We start from the raw sequence: 23,282 nt of genomic DNA, 5'->3' as shown, positions 1-23,282 counted from the left end.
CTTGAGCACCACCACTGTATGGGTTAGCCCTACCATAGATTACCCAACAAAAATGCTCTGGCGCCGCCACTGCTTGGTTGAAGGATATTCTACCCAGAGACCCAGAAAAATATCTGATTGGTTGCATTTTTTTTTTTACACAAAACCACTCAAATGCGTAGTGCTTGGCCGAAGAAAGACAAACAAATCAACGTAACACTGTAATATTACTGATCAACAACACAGATATGATTCTCATTTATTCATTTTATTTACATTTTATTTATATAGTTAAATAGATTTTTTGTTTTTCCTTATCTGAGTGTTCCAGGGTATTCTCTGAATACCTTGAAGGCCCTGACGGTTCACCACTGTGATCTGGTTAGGTATTAGTCAGGTGTATTACTTATAGCCTCTGAACTATAATGTTTCAACCTTTTAACTACCTAGAAGAAATACTTCAAATAAAAAGCTCAACAACTTTTGAACAGATGATTTCATACATACAAGTCTTCAGGTTTGATTAATTGCCAGCTCTAAGGGGAGAGAATTCCTGAGAGAGAGCTGTCTGCTTAAATATCGACTTTATCTAACAAATCGTCACAGCCTGTGTTAGTATCGATTATTCTCATTTACTGGGAGCATAGACTGTAGCCTTATAAATACAGCGAGAACGTGCCCCCAAACCTGATTGGCCGGAGCGAGGCCCACTCCTTCTGGCCACCAGCCAATCGCGTTGTCAGCGGACGGTTCCGGTCACTTCACCTCCTCCTCCTCCTCCTCCTCCTCCTCCTGCTCTTCTTCTCCTCATACACACTCTGCCCCACCGCTGCCCTGCCGACCTCCCCCTCACGAGGATTCGCGGCCGCTGTTGAGGAGAACAAACACTCACGCCGTGGATCTCAGAGAGCCCGAACCCCAACAGCTGGCAGTGTTCAACGTGTTTGAAGCGCCACAAGAAAAAGTATTCAGGATGGACCCGCTGGTGGCTGCGATAGACCAGGGCACGAGCTCCACACGGTTTCTGGTGAGTGATGTGTGCAGCCTTTGATGTTTACCCAAAGTTCACTGTATTGATGCAACTCCTCTGATTACTTAATGAGTCGACATTTGCTATCTTATTTGGCGACATAGCTGATCAAAAAACAACAACCACTTCGACTGAACGAACTTTTGCAAGTGGGAATGATAACTCCTGTAACAGCTACGTTTCTGGCTTCACGCGGCAAAGGTTATCCCCTTCAATATCTATTTGTTCTATATATATACAGTTTATGTGTGTGGTGTTAGCTACCGTTAGCTTTTGCATGTTTTCTCCTAAAGTAAAACAAAAACATGCTGAGAGTGAATATAAACATATAAGCCCGCTTGCGCCCCTACTGGACGAGAGACGCTAGTGTTATTAGCTCTGATGTTATCCTCAGTTTCTATGTGCAAACTTCTACAGTCTGGTGCTAACCTGTTATCACAGAGGACTATCCTCCTCCTTTAGGGCTCAACCTCTCATAAAGCATGTGCACTGGGTTCATAACTCTATTAGACCTGGGAATACATCATGTATGGGTTTTATAAAGAACATAACCAAGTTATATGTATTTATGCGCAAATATCAGGGCCATCAATTGATGCAGCAAAAAAGTGTACAAAAGTAACTTTATCAAATATTATCAAAACAGCAATGACAAAAATAGTGCAACAGAGATGAAGTTAGCCTTTTTTGCTTGGTATGTAGTGTAAATATAGTGCTGTTTTACATAAATACAAAGAGTGACGGGTGACCAGAAAATGTGCTCAAAGTTTAAAAAGTACTTATTCTTCAGAAAATTGGCCTCAAGATGTGATAGGACATCTGATTGTTAATATGTGTGCAAAAAGTAGCATTCTACAGCTGCAGACAAACAACGTTTGGATACAGAAATGATTGATGTTAAGAACTTGTTGTATTGTATTGTGTTCTTATACTTTTGTGTAACCATTAGCCAATAACCAACCAAGGTAACCCCCCCCCCCCACCTTATCACCTGAATCTCCTCCTAGAGCACCATTGTGTTCTTTTTAACCAAATCTCTCACATGCCCCTTTCACACCGGCGCTTTTCCAGCTCCTGCTGGGAGCTAGAGCCTGAAAAGCGCCGGTTTTTCCTGTTCACACCGCAGCGGCGGCGCGTCATAGCTCCGGAATGCGGTTCACTTCCAGCTCCAAAAAGTTGTCGGTCCAGAGGCAAGAGCTTCGGAGCTATGACGCGGCGTCGCTTACGTCGAGGCGTGCAGGAAACCTTACTTTGACCATCCGTTCGCTGTTATTGATCATTGTGGAGAGCAGGCAGACGTTTTGTTTGTTATTATAGCAGCTATCGGATGGAATCAATACATGGGCTGTACAGGTTGTCATGTCCGACTATCACAAGTAGAATCATAATGGAAAATACGCCGGTAAAAAGTGCCTGTAGAAAACGGCTTAGCAAGTAGTCAGTTTAGCTTCGGTTGCTATGCTAACATCACCCATGTTATACCAGAGAAACTTTCATAACAGCGTTGTGATGCCAAACAGCGTCAATTCAGACTGACACACATTCACTTAAGGGGAACTGGGGATATGTATCAGCTGCTTGTGTGACAGTCAGACAGTGAATACGTTAGAGCCGTGTGAGCTAACCCGGAGCTAACGGGAGAATACACTCGTGGAAGAGCAGCCAGCCAGCACTGCAGCGGTCGGTAAATGCCGCTGAAACACATTAATAAACAATGAACCACGGCACTCTGGAGAAAAGTATAAGGTTGGAGAAGTCGTTATTTAATTTAATCTGGCTTCGTATGATTAAAAGCAACACGATCGTCGACCCGACGCAGTCCCCAGCCCGTTGTTGTTGTGGGAGAAAATCTCTCGGCAGCTCTGGGCGGTGTGAACAGAGCGGGAGCTGAAAAGGGAAACCGGAGCTGAACCAGAAAAGCTCTCGCTAGGAGCTAGAAAGGGAAAAGCGCTGGTGTGAAAGCCGCATCAGAGGGGCGTGGGGAGTGGCTCCTTATTTTCATCTAAAGTAACAGACAGAGAATCTGCACTTTTGAAACAGGGCTGAAACAGAGGGGATTATGGGATGCTGCAATGATCTGTTTGGTGTTTCAGCCAATCAGAGATATGTTCTGTATATATCTGAGACCTGTGATATATTGATGAAAAACAGTATAATAGGGGACCTTTAAGTTGTAAGTTTATCACATGTTATTTAATGCAACAACTTCATCTGAAAAGTCACTAAAGCTAATAAATAATACATTCATTATTAAATGCAGTGAAGTAGAATAACAGTATTTTCCTTTTTAAATGTAGTGGGGTATAGAAGTATCAGGTAACACTACATTTAAATACTTAAGTAAGTTTTGACCTACATTTAGACAGCATGTATTACTCCAGTACAGTACTGGAGTAATACATGCACTGTACTTTAGTACACTCCACCACTGAATAGAAGACAAAGTGCTTCTTGTATGATTTAAACATGAAGTGCCAAATGAAAGAAATGCATTGCAGTGGAGGTGAAGTGATTTGCTACTATGTTGAATTGATGGTCCCCTCAGTAATGTCTTGTGGTAAAGACAGCATTGTGTGTTAAGACAATAATATAGTCAGTCAGTTTGGGTGTTTGCATTAAGAGTTTTGGTCATTGATATTCTGTTTTGAAAAGTGAGCCAAAGTTCATCACCACCTCTAACGAAACCTATCACTTATCCTGTTTCTTGAAATCCCACCATTTAGTTTCATACATTTATCAAAGAGACTCACCTGCTTAATGTTCCCATCCTTTTCCTGATTCTACTTGAATACTGAATACTGCAGACACTACTTTCAAAGTGGTCTTTTGCTTTGTTTTTCAGTTGAGTAATATGAGTCCTGTTTGGTTAACCATTGTGAACATAATTGGGCTTCCTCGAGTAGGTCAGCTGGAAGATGGAGACTTGGCACGACATATGGGCAGTTAACAAGTTCAACTTGCTGTTAGATCCAAAGGATGGACAGACAGGCTTTTTAATGGCTGAGTATATCTGGTAAACATTTCTGTGAAAATGATAGCTTTTTTCTTGGAGCCAACTGAGACCACTCACACCAACGCAACTCCGGTTCAAGCTCCGTGCTAGAGCTTTTCTGGTTCAGAACCGGTTCTTCGGTTTAGCGCCGGCTCTTTTCACACCGCTCAGAGCCCGACTGGTGCTGCCGCTGCTGCGTCATGACGTCACAGTTTACGTCGCTGAGTTTCTCCCCAACGCCGGAGCTCACCTCACAACAACGGGCCGGGGACTGCGTTGCTTTTAATCATACGAAGCCAGATTAAATTAAATAACGACTTCTCCAACCTTATACTTTTCTCCAGAGTGCCGTGGTTCATTGTTTATTAATGTGTTTCAGCGGCATTTACCGACCGCTGCAGTGCTGGCCGGCTGCTCTTCAACGGGAGTGTATTCTCCCGTTAGCTCCGGGTTAGCTCACACGGCTCTAAAGTATTCACTGTCTGACTGTCACACAAGCAGCTGATACATATCCCCAGTTCCCCTTAAGTGAATGTGTGTCAGTCTGAATTGACGCTGTTTGGTGTCAGTCTGAATTGACGCTGTTTGGCATCACAACGCTGTTATGAAAGTTTCTCTGGTATAACATGGGTGATGTTAGCATAGCAACCGAAGCTAAACTGACTACTTGCTAAGCAGTTTTCTACAGGCACTTTTTACCGACGTATTTTTCATTATGATTCTACTTGTGATAGTCGGACATGACAACCTGTGCAGCCCATGTATTGATTCCATCCGATAGCTGCTATAATAACAAACAAAACGTCTGCCTGCTCTCCACAATGATCAATAACAGCGAACGGATGGTCAAAGTAAGGTACAAATAAACAGAATCACACGAAGCCTGGTTAGTGTTGCCTGACTTTATAAAGTGTGTTTTTTTTAACAAGTGTGTGGTTGCGTTCTAGTCACTTTGCTCAGCACTACTGCTTGTTACAACTTGTATTTGCCGTACTCGCCTTAACTGTTAGCTCAGGTTAATCTCGCCCCCCTCCGACGTAAGCGTGACGTATGCGGTTCTTGCTTCTAGACGGACAACTTTTTGGTGCTCGAAACGAACCGGATTCCGGAGCTATGACGCTGCTCCGCTGCGGTGTGAACAGGAAAACCCGGTGCTTTTCAAGCACCAGCACCGAACCGGCCCTGAAACACCGTCGGTGTGAAAGGGGTATCTGGGGACTTTTGTTTGGCTGGTGTCTGGTCCTAAATTCAAAACAATAGATCAGAAGCTGATGAATCTTTGGCGAACATGTAGAGTTATATAAATACCAGGACTAGCTATTCTTATCTTAGAAGAGACAGAAAAAAGTGTTATTTGTGAGCAATGCTTAGGAGAACAATATTTTTAACCATAATCTATACAGAAATACACAGATGCCTGATTTAAAATGTTAACCCACCCAACCCTTTTCCTTGCTGGGTAATATATCTCAAACCTATGTGGTAAAGAATTAAGTCCACTGCAAACCAGTACCATAACATCCCCCTGAATATGTTTTTGTGTCTAGTTACCTGTTCTTCCTGAAGTGCATTGCACTGTTTGTGAGCTCCCTGACTTAATGCCGTTCAATGACACAGGTCATTTAGACCAGAAGTGAAGGTTAAACCTATCAGGTTGTCTGTAAGGTTGATCTCAGGACACAAGCGACGATAAGGGAACACGTCTCCGGTCAAAGAAGATAATAATTAAGCCCTTGGCAATGTTTAAATAAATCCTCACAACATAACTGAGCCTTACCTCCAACATCCACAAAGTTCATATATTTGTGCACCTTCCTAACGTAGTTTCATAACGATGATTTTGATTGCTTTGAGCCAAAGTGTATGCTTGAGGCAACACGTTATTATTGGATCAACAGTCACAGACCCATGACCGTAGATGTCAGTCCCACTATAACCTTTCCATTGTCCATTTTTAAGAAGGGGGGAGAATGTTCCTGTTTGCGGTCCAACTGCGTGACCTCGACAGAATGTTATCGCTCTCCTCTGAGTGTCAAAGGGCTCTGCTTGTTGTGTGTCTGTCCGGTCTGTGCAGCTGTGAGAGGATCATCAAGTGCAACATGTTACAAGCTGGTGGCTGGTCAAAAAGTCCTGTCAGTCATCATCAGTTTTATCACTGGGAAATTAAAACATTCTGTACCTCTTCCAGTCCTGTGTTGTGCCAAATTATGTGTTCCCTTATAATTAAGAGAATGTTTCCCAGGCATACCCCTGTGTCCTCTGTTTTATGTGCATCCTTGGTCTCTTATGAGTTTAACTTCTCCACAGGTGTTCAACGCCAAAACCGCAGAGCTGATGAGTCAACACCAAGTAGAGATCAAGCAGAGTTTCCCCAAGGAGGGGTGAGTGCGTCAACTGTTTCTCAATGATTAACACACTTCCAACAGACCATGGTGACTGTCAAAGTTCTTCTTTTATATGACCCACAGTCCAACTCTAAAGACATTTTACAGTTCACTAAAATGTGAATTGGTTCTACTAAAACAATTATACAATTATCATATACTACTTCACATTCAAATGGTGGAATTTTTGCTTCTAAGAGAAACTTAAAATCAAATTTAAACCATATTCTTCTGGTTCAACTGGTTTTACAAAATATTAAAAGTATGAATAGTCACTCAGTATTATAGCTGTTTGCCTAACATCCAAATACAGAAAGTCTTCCAGAAATGCAAAGAACTCCCTAACTAAATGTCCAAATACATATTTAAAGATAACGTTTTAAATCCATTCTGCATTCAACAAAAGGGCTGCCGAATGTAACCACTCTGCTTTTCCCTAACTGTTTACTCGGTTTCTTAGGTTACTATTTAGCTGCGTTCAGATCATTCTCTGACTTTATTTGATGTGTGTAACATAATTGAGTCTAAGGCTTGGTTGATATCCATTGATATGGTGCTTTCTACTCTCATTAAATGTGAGAGAAGATGAACTTCCTGTTGTGTAAATGTTAGATATGTTGCATGAATGCACATCCTGAAACTACAAGGATCAGCTGAGGTCATGTTGCATGGTTACAGCTGTTTGCCAAAAACTACTTTTTGAACCATTCTAAAATAAACTGGGCGATAGGATTTACGAATACAATCTAAGTATAATTAGGCTATGCCTCTATAAACATATTTTACATTTTCTCTCAAGTACCGTACATTTCATATATAAAATAAGTGTTTGATTCAACCCTTTTAATGTGCATGATCATATCAGTATAATACCCAATATACACAGTTACTCTAACACAACACGGGTTTGTTTGACCTTATCTTACGGAGTCTGGCATCTTCTATTACCATTTCTGAACCTACACTATACAGAGATGACAAAGGACCCTGGGGCTTCATTTATTTTGCTCTCTTTAGACTCTTTACAGGTTCCCTGGTCTCAAGATACAAAAACCTCAAGCCTCATATGTACATCCATGTTCACACACTCAGCCACCTGTAGGTGTGTCTGTGAGAGGGAATGAGCCGCAGGAGAGTGACACCCAAAGCAAGCCTCTTGTTAACAAACGATGAGACATTTTGTACTTAGTGGTGGCAATATAGTCTTTCACTAGAGCCTGAGGAAGCCACAATACATTGAGTATATACTGTGTAACCCTATTATAGAAATGCCCTCTATGTCAGAGGGCTACAAACAGTTTAAAGGGGGGCTCAGTAAATGGAAGGGAAAAGAGCCTTAGTATCTGTGATTTGGTCAAAGAGACAGTTGAGAAAGAGAGTCGTTTGGGGGTTTTGTACTGTTTGTTCCACAGTCAGAAACTACAAAATATCTTCGGACAGACTCGTTTTATGTATTTGGTATAGTCTGAAGTTCAGCCAAACTATAATATTAGTCTATCTTGGCTCAGACTGTCTATGTGATCAAATTACCATACTCGTGATTCAATAGTTATCCAGGAATAGAATCGGCACAGTAGAGCAGGCATAGAAACAGCCACACACAACTATGCTGTATGCTGATGACTTTGTTTTCATATTTGTATTTTTCTGGAATAAATACAAACCAAGGGCTCTGTGTGTGTCAACATGCCTGTCTCTGTGTCTGTACACAGCTGGGTGGAGGAGGACCCCAAAGAGATCATGCAGTCGATCTATGAGTGCATGGAGAGGACATGTGAGAAACTCCGCCTGCTCAACATCGACATCTCCAACATTAAAGGTGTGCACAGTGATGCTGAGCTGTGGGGGCAGACGTGGTAACCACCCCTATAGAAGGGGAGAGCTGAAACACAGAGGAATGGGTGGAGTTGGGAGTTTATTGAGATTGATGTTGTTTCTGTTTTCTCAGCTTTGGGGGTGGCCAATCAGAGAGAGACGACCCTGGTTTGGGACAAAGAGACAGGAGAGCCTCTCTACAACGCCATTGGTGGGTGCACTATACATCTGAATGTACACGTATCATTGCCCAATATTCTTATTAACATAGACATTCAATTGACCTTCCTGTAGTCCTCCGTTGGAATAAGGTTATCTAGATGTCACACAAAACATGGATGGTTACATACTAGGTTCTTTGCAAGAAATATGAATGTTCACTACTTTCATCGAAATATTGTTATATTTAAATGTTTAGCATTTGTTGTCATTACTTGCTACCATTATACAAATGTTTTAAATGGTTTCTAAACAGAATCCTAAACAATGACATATAATAATAATAATAATAAATTCTATTTATATAGCGCTTTTCTAAGACCCAAAGACGCTTTACATTTGGGGAAGGGTAGACAGACAAGGACAGGCAACAAAACAAAACAGAGAAAAAAAAAAACAGAAAGCAGTCAGGAGGAAGTGGGGGGTGGGGGGGGGGGCTTATGGGTATACAGATTTGAAGAGATGGGATTCACCAAAAACCAAACTAGTTTTTCAGTGACCAAATAAACAGCAATGTTCAGATCAATTACTTATTTATGTTTTAAATAAAGGTGAATGTATTCTTGTATTAATATCACTCTATAACCATAATACGTTACATAGTATCTGTTCATTTTGGCTGTCTTTTCAAACTAAAATGGTCCTGACGTCCTCTACAGTGGACATACTGTAACGTTTAAAAATCAAATTAAATTAAAAAAGTCTAAATTGCAAGATGTTTTTTTAACCCTAAATAGGTAGGAAATACAAAATAAAGAAGATTGGAAAACATATTTTTTCCTCAGTTACCAGATATACCAGTCCATGATTATCCACCACAATATGTTGCTCTGATCTTAACTTTAGTCAAATAATTACATTTTTTGTTTTTTAAACTCAGAAATGTGATTTCATTTTGTATAAAGGAGGTCAATTGACCATATATCCCAAAACGAAAAGTAAAATGTGTGGAAATTATTTAAAATGAAGTTGTCTAGAAGAAGAAACACAGAATTGTGCAAAATTCACTTGTTACAACATTTTGGGCTTCACACTTGTGAAGTGTCACTGTAAACATTCAGTTATTTGATTTGTAACATCTTCAGTTGAGCAAACAAGAGATGATGTCATCTGGGAATTGGCCCAGCACATGACTAGGTTGCATCAGATGGTAGTGGACTACGTCATGTCTGCCCCTGCCCCCTGAGGGCCTTATATTACTATCAGAGAGAGCTTTCATTGTAACACCTCAGATCCATTTTGAGAGGATTGTTTACATGCAAGCTGTTCAGAATTCCTATTGGCTGATATTTCAATGGAATGTGAGTGATGTGATGGGGAGAGATTACAATGCTCTATTATCTAGCCCAAAGACACCATGTGTACACTTGTGAGTGATTATGACATATTTTAAATGATTGGTTCAGACAGAGGGTGAAAAGAGGTGCTGCAGCACAGGCAGTATGAGAAAAATAAAGAGCTTTTTGAACATTAAAGCATGGAGACATGTCCCAGGAGAGACACATACTGATATGAACCTGGAAATGAGCAGAATATGTCCTCTTCAGAACCCACTGGAAAGTTTGGTTCTGTAGTGAGATGCATTTACTGTTGGAATAACAACAATGTTTTTATATCGTCATTCATTTGACTGATGAATTACTGTCATTTGCTCCTGGTCTCAGTATTCAGATTGAGGTCAACATTATTACAAGAAATGTTACAAAATTGTTGCTCAAAAATAGGTTTCCTTTATGTACTTCCTCTAATATTTGCCTTTTAATGAAAGTTCACCCCTTAACTACTTTCAAATTCTACACATTTTAAACTCAAAGGTAAGAAAATCTATTTTGAAGGTTTCAGGGTTGCAGAAGAAAGCTGTGAAATGTCATCATTTATTTAGTAAATGGACAACAGCGGTCTAATTGAGATATTTCAAGGTGTATATGTAAGCCCTCCTCCTCTTTGCCTATAGTTTGGCTGGACCTGCGCACACAGTCTACCGTGGAGAGTCTCATCAACAAGTCTCCAGGCAAAAACAAGAACCACCTCAAGGTGAGTGTGGGTAAGAAAGAACTTTGGATGGTTCTCCCTTTTGATTTTCTTCTGATTGAATATGGTACAGTATTTATTCTAAACCAAGACTCTGACTCTCTCCAGCACAAGACAGGCCTTCCCATCAGCACCTACTTCAGCGCAGTGAAGCTCCGCTGGCTGCTGGACAACGTCGAGGAAGTGCAGCAAGCGGTGCTGAGTCAGCGTGCCATGTTTGGAACAGTGGACTCCTGGATCATCTGGGTAAGCAACTATATTTATTTGTACCTGATTAGCTGCACCTTTTATAAAGTCTGTTTAAGTCCAGAATATGTTGTTTCCTATGTGAGAAGAGAAACCCTTTCTCTTGACATCGCAGAGGCTGTTCTATAACGAGATACAGAGAGAAACAAATAAAGAATCTCCAGCCCCACATACAACATGTGATAATTCCAGTGTGGTTTTCCTCAGTGCCTGACGGGGGGTAACAACGGGGGGGTCCACTGCACAGACGTCTCAAACGCCAGCCGCACCATGCTCTTCAACATCCACAGCATGGACTGGGATCCTGAGCTCTGCAGGTAAACACACAGGAATGGGACCCATTCAACATATCGCTGTCCAAATACAGACTGTACTGCAGACCTGCTCAATAAAAACCCTGTCTGTCATGTTTGGTCCACTATAAACATGCATCTTCACCACTGATTGCCGTGGTGCTGCTTTTAGGTACTTTGATGTCCCGATGGAAATCCTCCCCACTGTCAGAAGCTCCTCTGAAATCTACGGCTGGATGGTAAGCTCAGTTAAGCTTCAGTTAGACCGTCTGTGTTTTGACACGATACTGGATGCATCCTGGCACTTTTATCCAAGGTGATCTACATGCACATTTTATAATGTAGAAACATTGGGGGGGGTTAGGTTTTTTGCCAGAATCAGACCATTGAGCCTCCAAATGAGTTTCCCCCTGAGCCACAGCAGCTCTAAATATTTAGTTGTTTCTAAATGAATCTGTTCATGCCTGTAATTACTTAATGTAACTCTATCCCTTTTCCACATTTAAGTATGTGCTCATCTATTCATTTACGTATTAGTTACTGAAACTAACACTTGACCATCATGGTGGCAAGTTGGTGCTGTGTCCCCAGGATAAATGGATGGAAAATGGCTGAACCACAGCCTCTCTGGAAGTTAGCGTAGGGAATGAACTTGCACGTATATTATTAGACTTTTAGATCCTTTGATAACACATGAAAGCTCACCATTTCTCCTTTTGCAACCAAAACAGAACAGGTCACTGCCATTGATGAAAGTAATTCAACAGTACCGATACAAACATACTTCTCCTCTGATAGCACTCGTATAGCCACAGCACTACCCTAATGACGTGAAAAGCCCACAACTTGAAGGCATTTGTTTCTTCAGTATATGGCAGTATGCAGATGCTGTCTGGTTCTGTTTTAGAATCATTGCTACACTAATCATAAGTGGAAATGCTCAGCCTTGGCAATGACATCTTATTTCAATCTTGATATGACTTGTAGCATATCAAAGAAAATTCACGACGTGATGCATCGGCCTCATGAAGTATTTTAATCACTGTAGTGCCCATATAAGTTAATAAGATGCAACGTGTTCTTCCACAGAAGTGTGTGTGTGTGTGTGTGTGTGTGTGTGTGTGTGTGTGTGTGTGTGTGTGTGTGTGTGTGTGTGTGTGTGTGTGTGTGTGTGTGTGTGTGTGTGTGTGTGTGTGTGTGTGTGTGTGTGTGTGTGTGTGTGTGTGTGTGTGTGTGTGTGTGTGTGTGTGTGTGTGTGTGTGTGTGTGTGTGTGTGTGTGTGTGTGTGTGTGTGTGTGTGTGTGTGTGTGTGTGTGTGTGTGTGTGTGTGTGTGTGTGTGTGTGTGTGTGTGTGTGTGTGTGTGTGTGTGTGTGTGTGTGTGTGTGTGTGTGTGTGTGTGTGTGTGTGTGTGTGTGTGTGTGATTATTTGTCTGTGCTTGTATCTTATCTCTTGACCACAACCTGGTTTTTCATTTTTTATGCAACACACCCTTTGCCCTGCAGTCCACAGTTTGTTTTTCACAGTCTTTCATTTAAAGGTAGGGTAGGTAAGAATGGAGGAACCAGCTTGAGTGTGCTAGAATTTGAAAATACACAACTGGAAAAAATCTGCCCCTTGCTTCAGACTTCCTTACAGAGCCCCTCCTCCAACACACACGAACGCGCACATGACCAATGAGGGCACGAGATAAGTTTGTGCACGAGATGGAAGGCTCTCACAGGCAGGTAGGCCATCCAATCATCTGCCATGGGCCGTGGCAGATGATTGGTCGTACTTTTTACAGCGCCACGGCTTCCACAGATGAAATGTTTTTATGTATTTATTGTCAAAGCATTGAATGTATTCATTGCTATCGGGATGTTAAGAGCAGTCCATGGAATATAACATGAAGTGTTTCTGAAGTGAATTACCTACCCTACCTTTAACTCAGAATACAGTTATTTACTGTACTTTTCCCACATCCTCTTAAACCTACCTTTGACATAATAGGCTACTAGAAGGTGGCCCTAGTTAGAAAAGAGACAGCTTCATTGGCTGATACTACTCCTGCTTCCCTTCACAGTATTATCCTGATCCTTCGCCACAGCACATTGTGTAAAATCTACGGCTGTGTCGCACTGATTCAGTTGCAATATACTGTGTATATATACAGTATATCTATATAATAAGGCATTTCTGGCAACTGGCAGGCCATCTAAACTGACATGGACAGAAAAGATTGGTATGAGTTGAAACCAGCTCATCTGCAGATCAATTCCATACACGATGATCCATTTAAATTAGCCCTGGTGGAGATGAATTCATCTCCTATTTTGTCACCATCTTGACTCTAAGGGAGGAACCATTAAGGCACACTCAGCTGTTCTTTGTGGGGAGGGGAGAGGGAGACAGGCCTGGTGGAGATCCTACTGCACTGAGCGACCGTTTCTCATTTTTTATTTTGGATGGTAGCGTTCTTGGCTACAAATGGGTATTTTCCTATCTCAGGTGTTGGATTGTCATGTTGCCCCTTCATGTTGATTAAAATGTTTCGGATGCAAACACAGTGCACTATTTACTCTTGTTTTGTAACTGGATTACATAACAGTTGGCATTTTCCTGCAATCATTTATTTGACCTCTGAACATGTGTGTGTTTGTTTTCCTGCCAGAAATCCGGCTCTCTTGCAGGGGTTCCAATCTCTGGGGTAAGAACGTACATGTCATGTTACTTGCTTACTTACTTACTTACTACTTAATAAAGTTACATTCACCATATTTTTAGACATGTGATTCTTATTTTTCCAGTAATGTATCTATTAAACAGCCTTTTTGCTTTCAGTTGTAAAATCTCCTACCCAGTTCACATCTTTATAATGTCACAACTCTTTAATAACCTTGTTTAAGGCCTCCTTTTCTAATGATTTTTGTTAAAGAAAAAAGGGCAGCATCCACCCAGCTCCATTTTTCGAGGGAAATCTTGACTTAGTCTGTTTTGGAGTGTAAGACCCTGTGTGTTTTGGGGGGTTGTACACCCTTGTATCTGTGTGTGCATATTAGTGTAATCAGTAGAGGATTATCATTTCTTTGTGACTGTGTCCCTCAGTGTCTTGGCGACCAGTCGGCTGCCCTGGTTGGTCAGATGTGCTTCAGGGAAGGCCAGTCCAAAAACACGTAAGCCCTCCACTGTTTTATTTATTACACCTCGTTGCTAAAGATAGCATACTACTATTGTGTTTGACAACATTTCATAACAATAAAGATGCTTTTAAAACGTTATCTGTGTTGACCACTGTATTTGAATGGAAAGCAGATAAAGCTTGATTTAAGATGAACTAGATTACATCACATACTATCTTGCATGCATATCTAAGCATGCTGATTGGTTGACTGAAGGTGCTGCAGCCCTCTACTGAAGGATGTTCAGACAGTCCCAATAAGAGCACATTCATTGGGAACTATTGGCAACTCTTTTGTTGCTAGGTCATGTGGGGAAAGAAAGTCACCGAAGAGCTCATAATGTTTCCAAATCTATCAAGAAACATAATGAAATATACATATGGGAAGTTGGTCAAAATAGCTAAAGCATTTCACATTTTAGAAAATGGGAAAATAGGGAGCTATTATTCCAAACGTATTTCTTTCAGGTGCAGCTGCTCAATGACATTAATAAGTTAACAAATGGTGAAGTTATAAAAACATTACACAAATATGAATAGGAGGTTTATAAAGATCACATAAGAGTAGAAAAAACAATGACCAGGTAACGTGATGATGGTGTGTTTAATCCAGCGAGTTTAGTATGTATGAAAACATGGACATCAGAATAATATACATTCTAGATCTGATCATTACACAGTGTTGTCTTTGTTAATAAAGCAACAAAATATAATGTCATATAGGAAAACATCATCTTTTAATCACCTTCTTCAAACCTTGAGAACTATGATTCTCCAACATTCAGTACCTTATAAGTGAGGGATGTTATTTTCTCTTTGAGTTACTGATGACATGCATCAGGACTCTCATCTCTCTGTTTCTCCGTCATGGTTCTGTGAAGGTATGGGACCGGCTGCTTCATGCTCAGAAACACAGGGACCAAGGTAAGATACTGTGTCCAAGAATACATGACCTTACCTTCTTGCCTACTGTGCCCTATGTTCCTTTGCTTTACACTTTGCATGCGTTTCCATGTCGTTCTGTTAGCCTCTGATGTCGGACCACGGCCTGCTGACCACAGTTGCCTACAAACTGGGAAAAGACGAGCCTGCCTGCTATGCCCTCGAGGTGTGTGAAGCTTTTATGTTTTATTTTCAACTACGTTTTATTTCTAAATCCGCCTCCAGATCGAAAATGAAGTCCTCAATGGTGCACCCTGCTGTGAAATGTTCTACCTGCCTCTTGTGTGATTTGGGTCTGATGTTTGTCTTTGTTCCTCCCAGGGTTCTGTAGCCATCGCCGGGGCAGTGGTGCGCTGGCTGAAGGACAACCTGGGCATCGTGCAGTCTTCCTCAGAGATCGGTACAGCTTACCTGTGACATTTGACCCATTCATGAACAAATCTGTCTGTATTCACACATGGGCTCTATAAAGCGTTTCATACATGTAAATGCTTACATATAGAACCTTTAATTATATAATGGGATTGACTAACAACTCTTTCTCTTTCTGTTCTCTCTCAGAGAAGCTAGCAGCTGCAGCCGGCACGTCTCACGGCTGTTACTTTGTGCCCGCCTTCTCCGGACTCTACGCCCCCTACTGGGAGCCCAGTGCACGAGGGTAAGGCAGGCGCATGTTTAACTGTTGAGCTATCAAATGTAATTTCACACTGAACTGTGGAGACAAGTTATAATGTGATACTGTGATTTCTTAGTTTCTTCTCAAGGGACTCGTAAGCAACGTAAAAGCATAACATTACGTATTAGTTGATCCTAACCCTAATTTAGCCCCTTGATCATCAACATTAAAGTTTGCCTATAACATATTCCCTTTGATTGTTTTCCAGAATCATCTGTGGGCTCACTCAGTTCACCAACAGGAACCACTTGGCTTTTGCTGCCCTCGAGGCCGTCTGCTTTCAGACCAGAGAGGTGAGCAGCGTCTCCTCATGCTCCCTCCTGTACCCAAACACACACCTATTCCCAACATCAGGGAAAAGCAAGAAACTTATTTAAACATATTATATTGTAATGTATTCCTATCCATCCATACATACATACAGAACAACAAAGGGTAAGAAAGCACGACATTTATTTCAGCGACAGTGACCATCCTTCAGGTTTTAAAGGTGTGTGAATGGTATTGGCTGCAGTTGTGTTAACGTGACAGCCCTGTGTGTCTCAGATCCTGGATGCGATGAACCAGGACAGCGGCGTCCCTCTGACCGAGCTGCAGGTGGACGGAGGCATGACCTCCAACAGACTCCTGATGCAGCTGCAGGCCGATATCCTCTGCATCCCCGTAGGTGAGAGGACTCACAACTCACACATGCACTACAAACAATAAACACGTGTTTCTGAATCTCTGAACAAAGGGTCAACAGTAATAATAATACATTACATTGCATTTAACTGATGCTGTTATCCAAAGCGACTTACAATAAGATATAATACATGATACTTGTATAGCGCTTTTCTAGACACTCAAAGACGCTTTGACAGAGAATAAAAAACAACTAAGAAAAATACAAAAAGAGATCAACAAAACAGAAAATAGGGGGGGGGGGTGGTCAGTGGTTGAATGCAGTGTTGAACAGGTGGGTTTTGAAGAAGAATCTCTGATGGATTGGGGTAGTGAGTTCCAGAGGGTGGGTGCAGCAACGGAGAAGGCTCTGCCGCCCCAGGACTTGAGGTTGGTCCGGGTGGGGGGGGGGACAGGATGTTGGCAGCAGCAGAGCGGAGGGAGCGAGTGGGAGTGTGTCTGTGGAGGAGGTCAGTCAGGTAGGATGGGGCCAGGTTATGGAGGGCTTTGTACTGAGTTCTCTGGGGGGTGGGGAGCCAGTGGAGCTTGATGAGGACGGGGGTGATGTGTTCACGGATTCGGGTGTGGGTGAGTAGGCGGGCGGCGGAGTTCTGGATGTATTGAAGTTTGTTGAGGATTTTTGCAGGTGAACCATAGAGGAGGCTGTTGCAATAGTCCAGACGGGAGGTGATGAAGGCGTGGATCAGGGTTTCTGCGGCAGTGGGGGAGAGGGAAGGACGTAGAGGCTGTCTTTGTGATCTGTTTGATGTATTTGTTGAAGGAGAGGGTTTGGTCAAATATGATGCCTAGGTTCCGGATGTGAGGGGAGGTTTGAACTGGGAAGCCGTCTATGTTGAGGGTGAAGTTATGGATAGGTGTGGTGAGCTTTTTTGGTCCAATGATTATTATCTCAGATTTCTCGCAGTTGAGTTTCAGGAAGTTGAGTTGGAGCCAGGATTTGATTTCAGTGATGCAGTTTGTCAGGATGGAGTGGGTAGCAGCGGAGATGGACTTGGTGGAGATGAGAAGCTGGATGTCGTGGGCAAAGCAGTGGAATTGAAGTCCATGACAGCGGATTAAGTGACCAAGGGGAAGCAGGTAGAGGATGAAGAGGAGGGGGCCGAGAACCGAACCTTGGGAGACACCTTGGGGGGGGGGGGGAGCGGGGGGGGATTGGTGGGGGATTTGCAGTTATTGATGTAGATGAACTGGTTTCTGTCAGAGAGGTATGATGTGAACCAAGAGAGGGCAGTGCCGGTGATGTTGAAGGTGGTTTCAAGACGGGTGAGGAGGATGGAGTGATTGATGGTGTCGAAGGCAGCGCTAAGGTCAAGGAGGAAGAGGATGTTGAGGTTACTGGCGTCGGAGGAGAGGAGAAGGTCATTTGTGATTTTGAGGAGTGCGGTTTCGGTACGGTGGTTTGAGCGGAATCCAGATTGAAAAGTTTCATAGAGGTTATTGGTAGAGAGGTGATGCTTGAGTTGTGATGCTACAGCGCGTTCCAGAACCTTTGGCAGAAAGGGTAGGTTTGAGATTGGTCTGAAGTTATTAGGGTTGTCAGGGTTGAGTCCGGGTTTTTTCAGAATAGGGGTGATGGCAGCTATTTTGAGGGATGGTGGGACGGTGCCAGAAGACAAGTCGTTGATTGTTGCAGTGATGAGAGAACAGAGAGTAGGAAGGCAGGCCTTAACAAAGCTGGAGGGGATGGGGTCCAGGGTGCAGGTGGCAGTTTTCATCCCTGTGAGGAGATCAGAGAGGTCAGTAGGGGGGGCAGGTGGCTTGAGGGGGAGCAGGTGTGGTAGTGGTTAAGCTACTGTAAATGTTGTCTATTTAGCTTTGAGAGCTACATTTGTCGACTGTGAATGACTGAGAGGTGGTGTCCAGGGGGCTGAGGAGTTTGTTTATTTTGGAGAAGAGTGTTTTGGGGTTGGAGTGGATTAGCTGAGAGTAGTAGGTGGTGCGGGCATGGGAGAGGGCATCTTTGTATTGCTGTAGGTCGTCCTTGTAGGTTTGAGAATGAATCGTGAGACCTGTTTCATTGCGGAGTCTTTCAAGTTGCCGGGCACGGGTTTTCATCAGACGGAGTTCGAGGGTGAACCAGGGAGCAGAGTGGGTGAAGGAAACTGTTTTGGTTTTTATGGGTGCAATGCAATAGTAGGTTGCATTGTGGGTAATGTAGACTCCAGGTTTTGACAAGAAAGAATGTGTGGCTGTAAAAGAGGCTCTGTTGGAACTGGCTTACTAAGTTACGTTAAACTAAGTATGTGGTAAATTGAGTATGTATTATTAACACATATGTGGATGACGTGTCAGTGAGAAATGTCCGGGTGTTTACTAGTCAACATTTGAGCTGTGAGCTTACAAAATAAACTGCCTGAAATCCAATGCAGCCCACCAGACTGTCCGATAGTGGACTGAAAGGCAGACTGTTTTTTTTACAAATGATGGTGCAAAACGATTAGGAGGAGCTCACATTTGATAATGAACAGTAGAATATATTGACTTAACACAAATAGTTCTGTTTTTTCAAATTCATTAAAATAGTACGAGAAAATATGAAATTGAAGGTGAAATGTTGATGGTGCTTCTGTGAAAAACTTTAAATGAACTGTAGCTCGGACCGGTAATGTCATGACAATGCAGTCACATGATCGATTCAGTCGTGTTGTTACTGAGTGAACTTCAGTGTGAGAAGTGTGATGGTAACGGCAACAATTGAATGTGTAGTATGAAGGGCATACATATTGAGTATGTGGTATGTGGTATGCAGTATGTACATATGCACTGCCCCTTTCTCTGGTTCAGCTGCATGGATTGAAATGGTTTAGCTGTCCCTATATAACTGCATTAAAAGAAAAGGTGAATCAGTAGAACACTGGCAGGACCAACAGCTTCACCAAAGTTCTCTCTAACAACAGCTCTAAAGTTTCTCAAAGTGTTTTGTCACTGAGTAACCAATGATTGAACCTGGACTTTAAACCCTCTGTCCTCTGACTTTTGTCCCAGTTCAAAGGAAACACACACAATCACACACAGATGTTGACTTCAATGCTGTAGATTAGGGTAAGATAACTGATGTGTACTTAGCGGTGTACACAAATGACATTATTAGTTTCAACTGAATTGGCATGACAACGTCCAGCCTACTCATAGCAGGATACATCTTACCACTTTTCTATCTTGGATCATGATTAAAATGCTCATTGGAAGATTGCATTATTAAAAATAAACTCGGGTATTTAAAACATTGTTCCTCCTTAAATATCTGCCCCATGAAAACATTTTAGCGTTTATATAAATGAAATGATTAACTTGTCTAGTTCGTAGAATGAATGGATATGACTGTACCTAACTGAAAACATGTCTCCTGTGTGTCTGGCTCATGTTGTTCCAGTGCGACCCACCATGTCAGAGACCACCGCTCTGGGGGCAGCCATGGCAGCTGGGGCAGCAGAGGGGGTGGGGGTGTGGAGCCTGAGCCCGAGTCGTCTGCCACACGTCACATCTGAGAAATATGAACCTCAGATCAACCCTGATGGTAAGGAGGAAAAACTGGAGGAAATGTGTGAGGAACTCGATACACAGCATGTGACTCTCATAGGGGTTCACATCACTGCTGCCATCTAGTGGATGTTACCATCATGACGGTGTGTCTTTTACAAATCTGCATCTAATCTGACCCTGGTGTATGTGTCGTCTTCACAAACAGAGAGCGAGTTCCGCTACGCTCGCTGGAAGAAAGCCGTCCAGAGATCCATGAACTGGGAGACCAACGAGCCCTGCTGCAATACCAAGGGTACACATCTGAAATATTTGTCCTATAACAAAACGGATTGAGTTATTACAACGTCTGTGACGTACAGTTATTTGTAGCATTTTTCCCTGAATCTCAAACAGTGAACAAGTGCAATAGTCTGGTTTGATCCCTCCGGATGCTCTCTTTCTTCTTCAGTGACAACAGGTGTAGGGAAGAAGATGAACGGCACACCCTGGGGGGTGCCTCCCCCCCCTCCCCACATCAGAGCAGACCCCTAAGGTCCGACATTGCTGCATGTTGTGTGTGTGTGGCTGCTTCTTTATGTTGTGAAGGGTTAACTGTGGCATGGTCCCATCACCAGGCTGTACTAACACTGTTCTGAAGGGTTTGACCGACCAGTTTTTCAATACACATGTTTTACACTTCGAAGAATTCTCTGAAACAAAACCTGGCCTTCATTGAACAAATGGTTTCAATCAATGAATGACAGGTTTATCCCCCATGACAGGTTTATCCCCCAGCTTTTTAAGGAGTGCTGAATGGTAAATACAGTTGTTCTTAAAGAAGTCATTTAAATACTAGTTATTAGACAACAGAGTATTATTGTCAAATGAATCAACTGCGTCGCTCTAGCCCTACTATGTTGTTTATGTTGTTTGGGTGTGCATGTTACTGTGTGTATTACTCTAACAGACGTTATGTCATTAGTTAAGCTGCAGTTTAAAGTTAAAGACAGGCAGTCTGGGTAACTTGGTGTCTTAAAGGTACAGCTCATCCCAGAATCAAACGCCTGTAGGGCCATTTATCAATCTGGATAGTTTTTGTGTTGGATGCAGAGTATTGGAGAGGTCTCCCCCAGCTCTACAATATCATGTAATTAAACATTGTTGTGAGCAGTTTGATGTATGAACTATTTTCCTTCTTCCAAACTACACCTACCAATGACTGAGCTGAAGCCTCTTCTGTGTTGCGCTAAGGAAAAGATGGTGTAGTTTGGTATAAATAAAGTAGTCCCTACATTAAACTGCTCTCAACAAGGTCTTGATTTCTGGAAGGAGACATTGCTGTTGCCTTTGTTTTTGTTTTTGTTGTTGCAGATGTCTTTTCTTTTTTAACACAGAGAAACCACATGCTGAGTGCCATCTAATATTTTGAAAAAAAGGTGGATATCTCCCACACTCTGCCACTCGCACTAAGACAGATTGATTAGAGATAAAAGGAAAAATATGTAATCTATGTTTTTGGGGTGAACCGTCCCTATGAACCTCTGGATTCAGACTGAGCCGGACCTGTTCCAAACCGTAGCTGTGCTAAGATGCTAACTGACAGAGCAAATGCACACAGGGTTCATGTTTTGGTTCAAACATTTGTACCTGTCACCGTATGTCCAAAAGAACTCTGTCGATCTGTGTGGCAGTCTCTCTGATAATACTTTCCCCTGACAGATCCCCAGCTGTAACTGTGGATCATGGAGCCATACAATGGGAGCACCTCTGGAAGAGTGATGTGCTCCCAGTGGATAAAGGACTTGAAGGCTGCATGATGTAGCTAGCAGGACCCCACATCTGACTGAAGGATGAAGAGCCAGCCGCATTAAAGACCGACACAACCTGGGGAGCTTTTGAAGCAGCTATGGAACCGTTTTTGGATTTATGGAATTTATGTTGTCTTTCTTTTCTGAAAAGAAAGTGTTCTTAAAGCATCCTTTTTTTAATCTATGAATTTGCCTTCTTCGACTTGTTAGGCATAGCAAACTCAGGTGTTGGTAGCAAACGGGCACACTACTGTACCTCATCACTGTGACATTGTTGGTAATTGTTGTGTACACTGTTTGAATGTCTTTGTGCCTCTTTCTTAACTTTGGGATGCACGAGATTAGTGGGACTAATGCTTGAAAAAGGTTACTGCGGTTTATTTTTTGAAGAACCTAAAATTAGTGAGATATCTTCTGAGTTAAGGATATCAGGCATAATTAGTTTCCTGGATTTTTACCATGATTTGTTCTAGATTGAGGGGAAACATGCTAAATGTTAGCACACACTTTGCATTAACTGACATCTAGCTGCAGGCAATCTCACAACAGCACTTTATAATTGATCCTGTGTATAATGAGGATTGTGAGCCATGCAGGATTTAAACGGAAAGGTTTATTAACCAGATTGTTTTAAGATGGATTTGAGAGTTGATCATTACTCAAATCTAAAACTAAAGGAAGCCCCTATACAATCTATTAAAACATCATGGTACTACGATTGTTTCCATGGGTTTTGTATTTAGTCAGTTATATATAAACAGACTTTTTGAACATGAACTATCATACACATCCTGAATGATGAAGACACCTCAAGATTTAGTCTTCTGAAAGTTTAACCATTTTATTGGATTTTTTTTTTTATATATAGCATTTGGTTACTGTATTGTCTGACTTCAAAGGCGCAATGTGTGAAATATTGCCAGAAATGTAATTCACCACATTCAAAAAACGGATCCAACAATGTGTAGATATTAGTGTCAAGACGTCCATGTACTGTGTTGCAGATATTTGCTGAAGCTAGCATGCTAACGGACTAGCTGTGCCTGGCTCCTCGAGGTGATGAGTCAGTTTCCAGTCTGTTCTTAAATCAACATGAGGACGAGAAAGTAGAGCTGCTCCGCGCTTGATGTTAAGAGTCTATGTTTTTAAAGTGTGTTCATTGGACTAAATCTGAAGTGGAAGAAAATCGTTTATATTTTTTTCATCTACACGAAATAGTTTCCTGGTTTCAAAGAAGGCGGTGCTGGTGATTCAACCGTTTCTGCTACTTTGGATTTAATACATTAAAGAGACTGTCAAAGCAACAGACCAGTTAGCTAGTCCAGCGCTAACCATACACTGACACCACACGTGAAGATTATGAGTTGTATAGATCCGGTACTTGAAATGCTGCTTAGAGCAAGTGGCCTGGTATTACACATTGCTCTTTTAAAAAAGGTGTATAAAACGTTCCATGTATTATGTTCCTAATGATCTGACCCTGTTTAAGAAGAGCCCTCAGCTCAGCAGGAATGGATCGATAAAAATGTGATGTTGAAAATAAAGAAATGTACATCAGCACC

The 23,282-nt window shown here is 42.1% G+C and overlaps 1 protein-coding gene across 2 annotated transcripts; it reads left to right on the top strand.

The window, feature by feature from the left end:
• The first annotated feature begins 784 nt into the window (after positions 1–784).
• On the top strand, positions 785–23,280 carry LOC117485612 (glycerol kinase-like). Of its 2 annotated transcripts, XM_034134213.1 has the most exons (20): positions 785–1,006; positions 6,309–6,382; positions 8,098–8,204; positions 8,334–8,411; positions 10,374–10,453; positions 10,559–10,696; positions 10,904–11,013; positions 11,162–11,228; positions 13,642–13,677; positions 14,076–14,143; positions 15,030–15,072; positions 15,176–15,256; positions 15,412–15,490; positions 15,652–15,748; positions 15,975–16,059; positions 16,313–16,433; positions 19,824–19,967; positions 20,139–20,225; positions 20,382–20,465; positions 21,632–23,280. In XM_034134213.1, exons 1-19 carry the CDS (start codon positions 953–955, stop codon positions 20,462–20,464), a joined length of 1,632 nt encoding a protein of 543 aa, XP_033990104.1. In that variant the 5' UTR covers positions 785–952; the 3' UTR covers position 20,465; positions 21,632–23,280. The 2 variants fall into 2 exon arrangements, with proteins under 2 accessions (XP_033990104.1, XP_033990105.1); XM_034134214.1 differs by lacking the exon at positions 20,382–20,465 and having other exon boundaries at positions 786–1,006.
• The last annotated feature ends 2 nt before the right edge of the window (positions 23,281–23,282 follow it).

The sequence above is a fragment of the Trematomus bernacchii genome, unplaced genomic scaffold (assembly GCF_902827165.1).
Source record: "Trematomus bernacchii unplaced genomic scaffold, fTreBer1.1, whole genome shotgun sequence".
NCBI classification, from domain to species: Eukaryota; Metazoa; Chordata; class Actinopteri; order Perciformes; family Nototheniidae; genus Trematomus; species Trematomus bernacchii.
The sequence above is the reverse complement of the archived record's forward strand: the minus strand, read 5'-3'. Positions and strand labels throughout refer to the sequence as shown.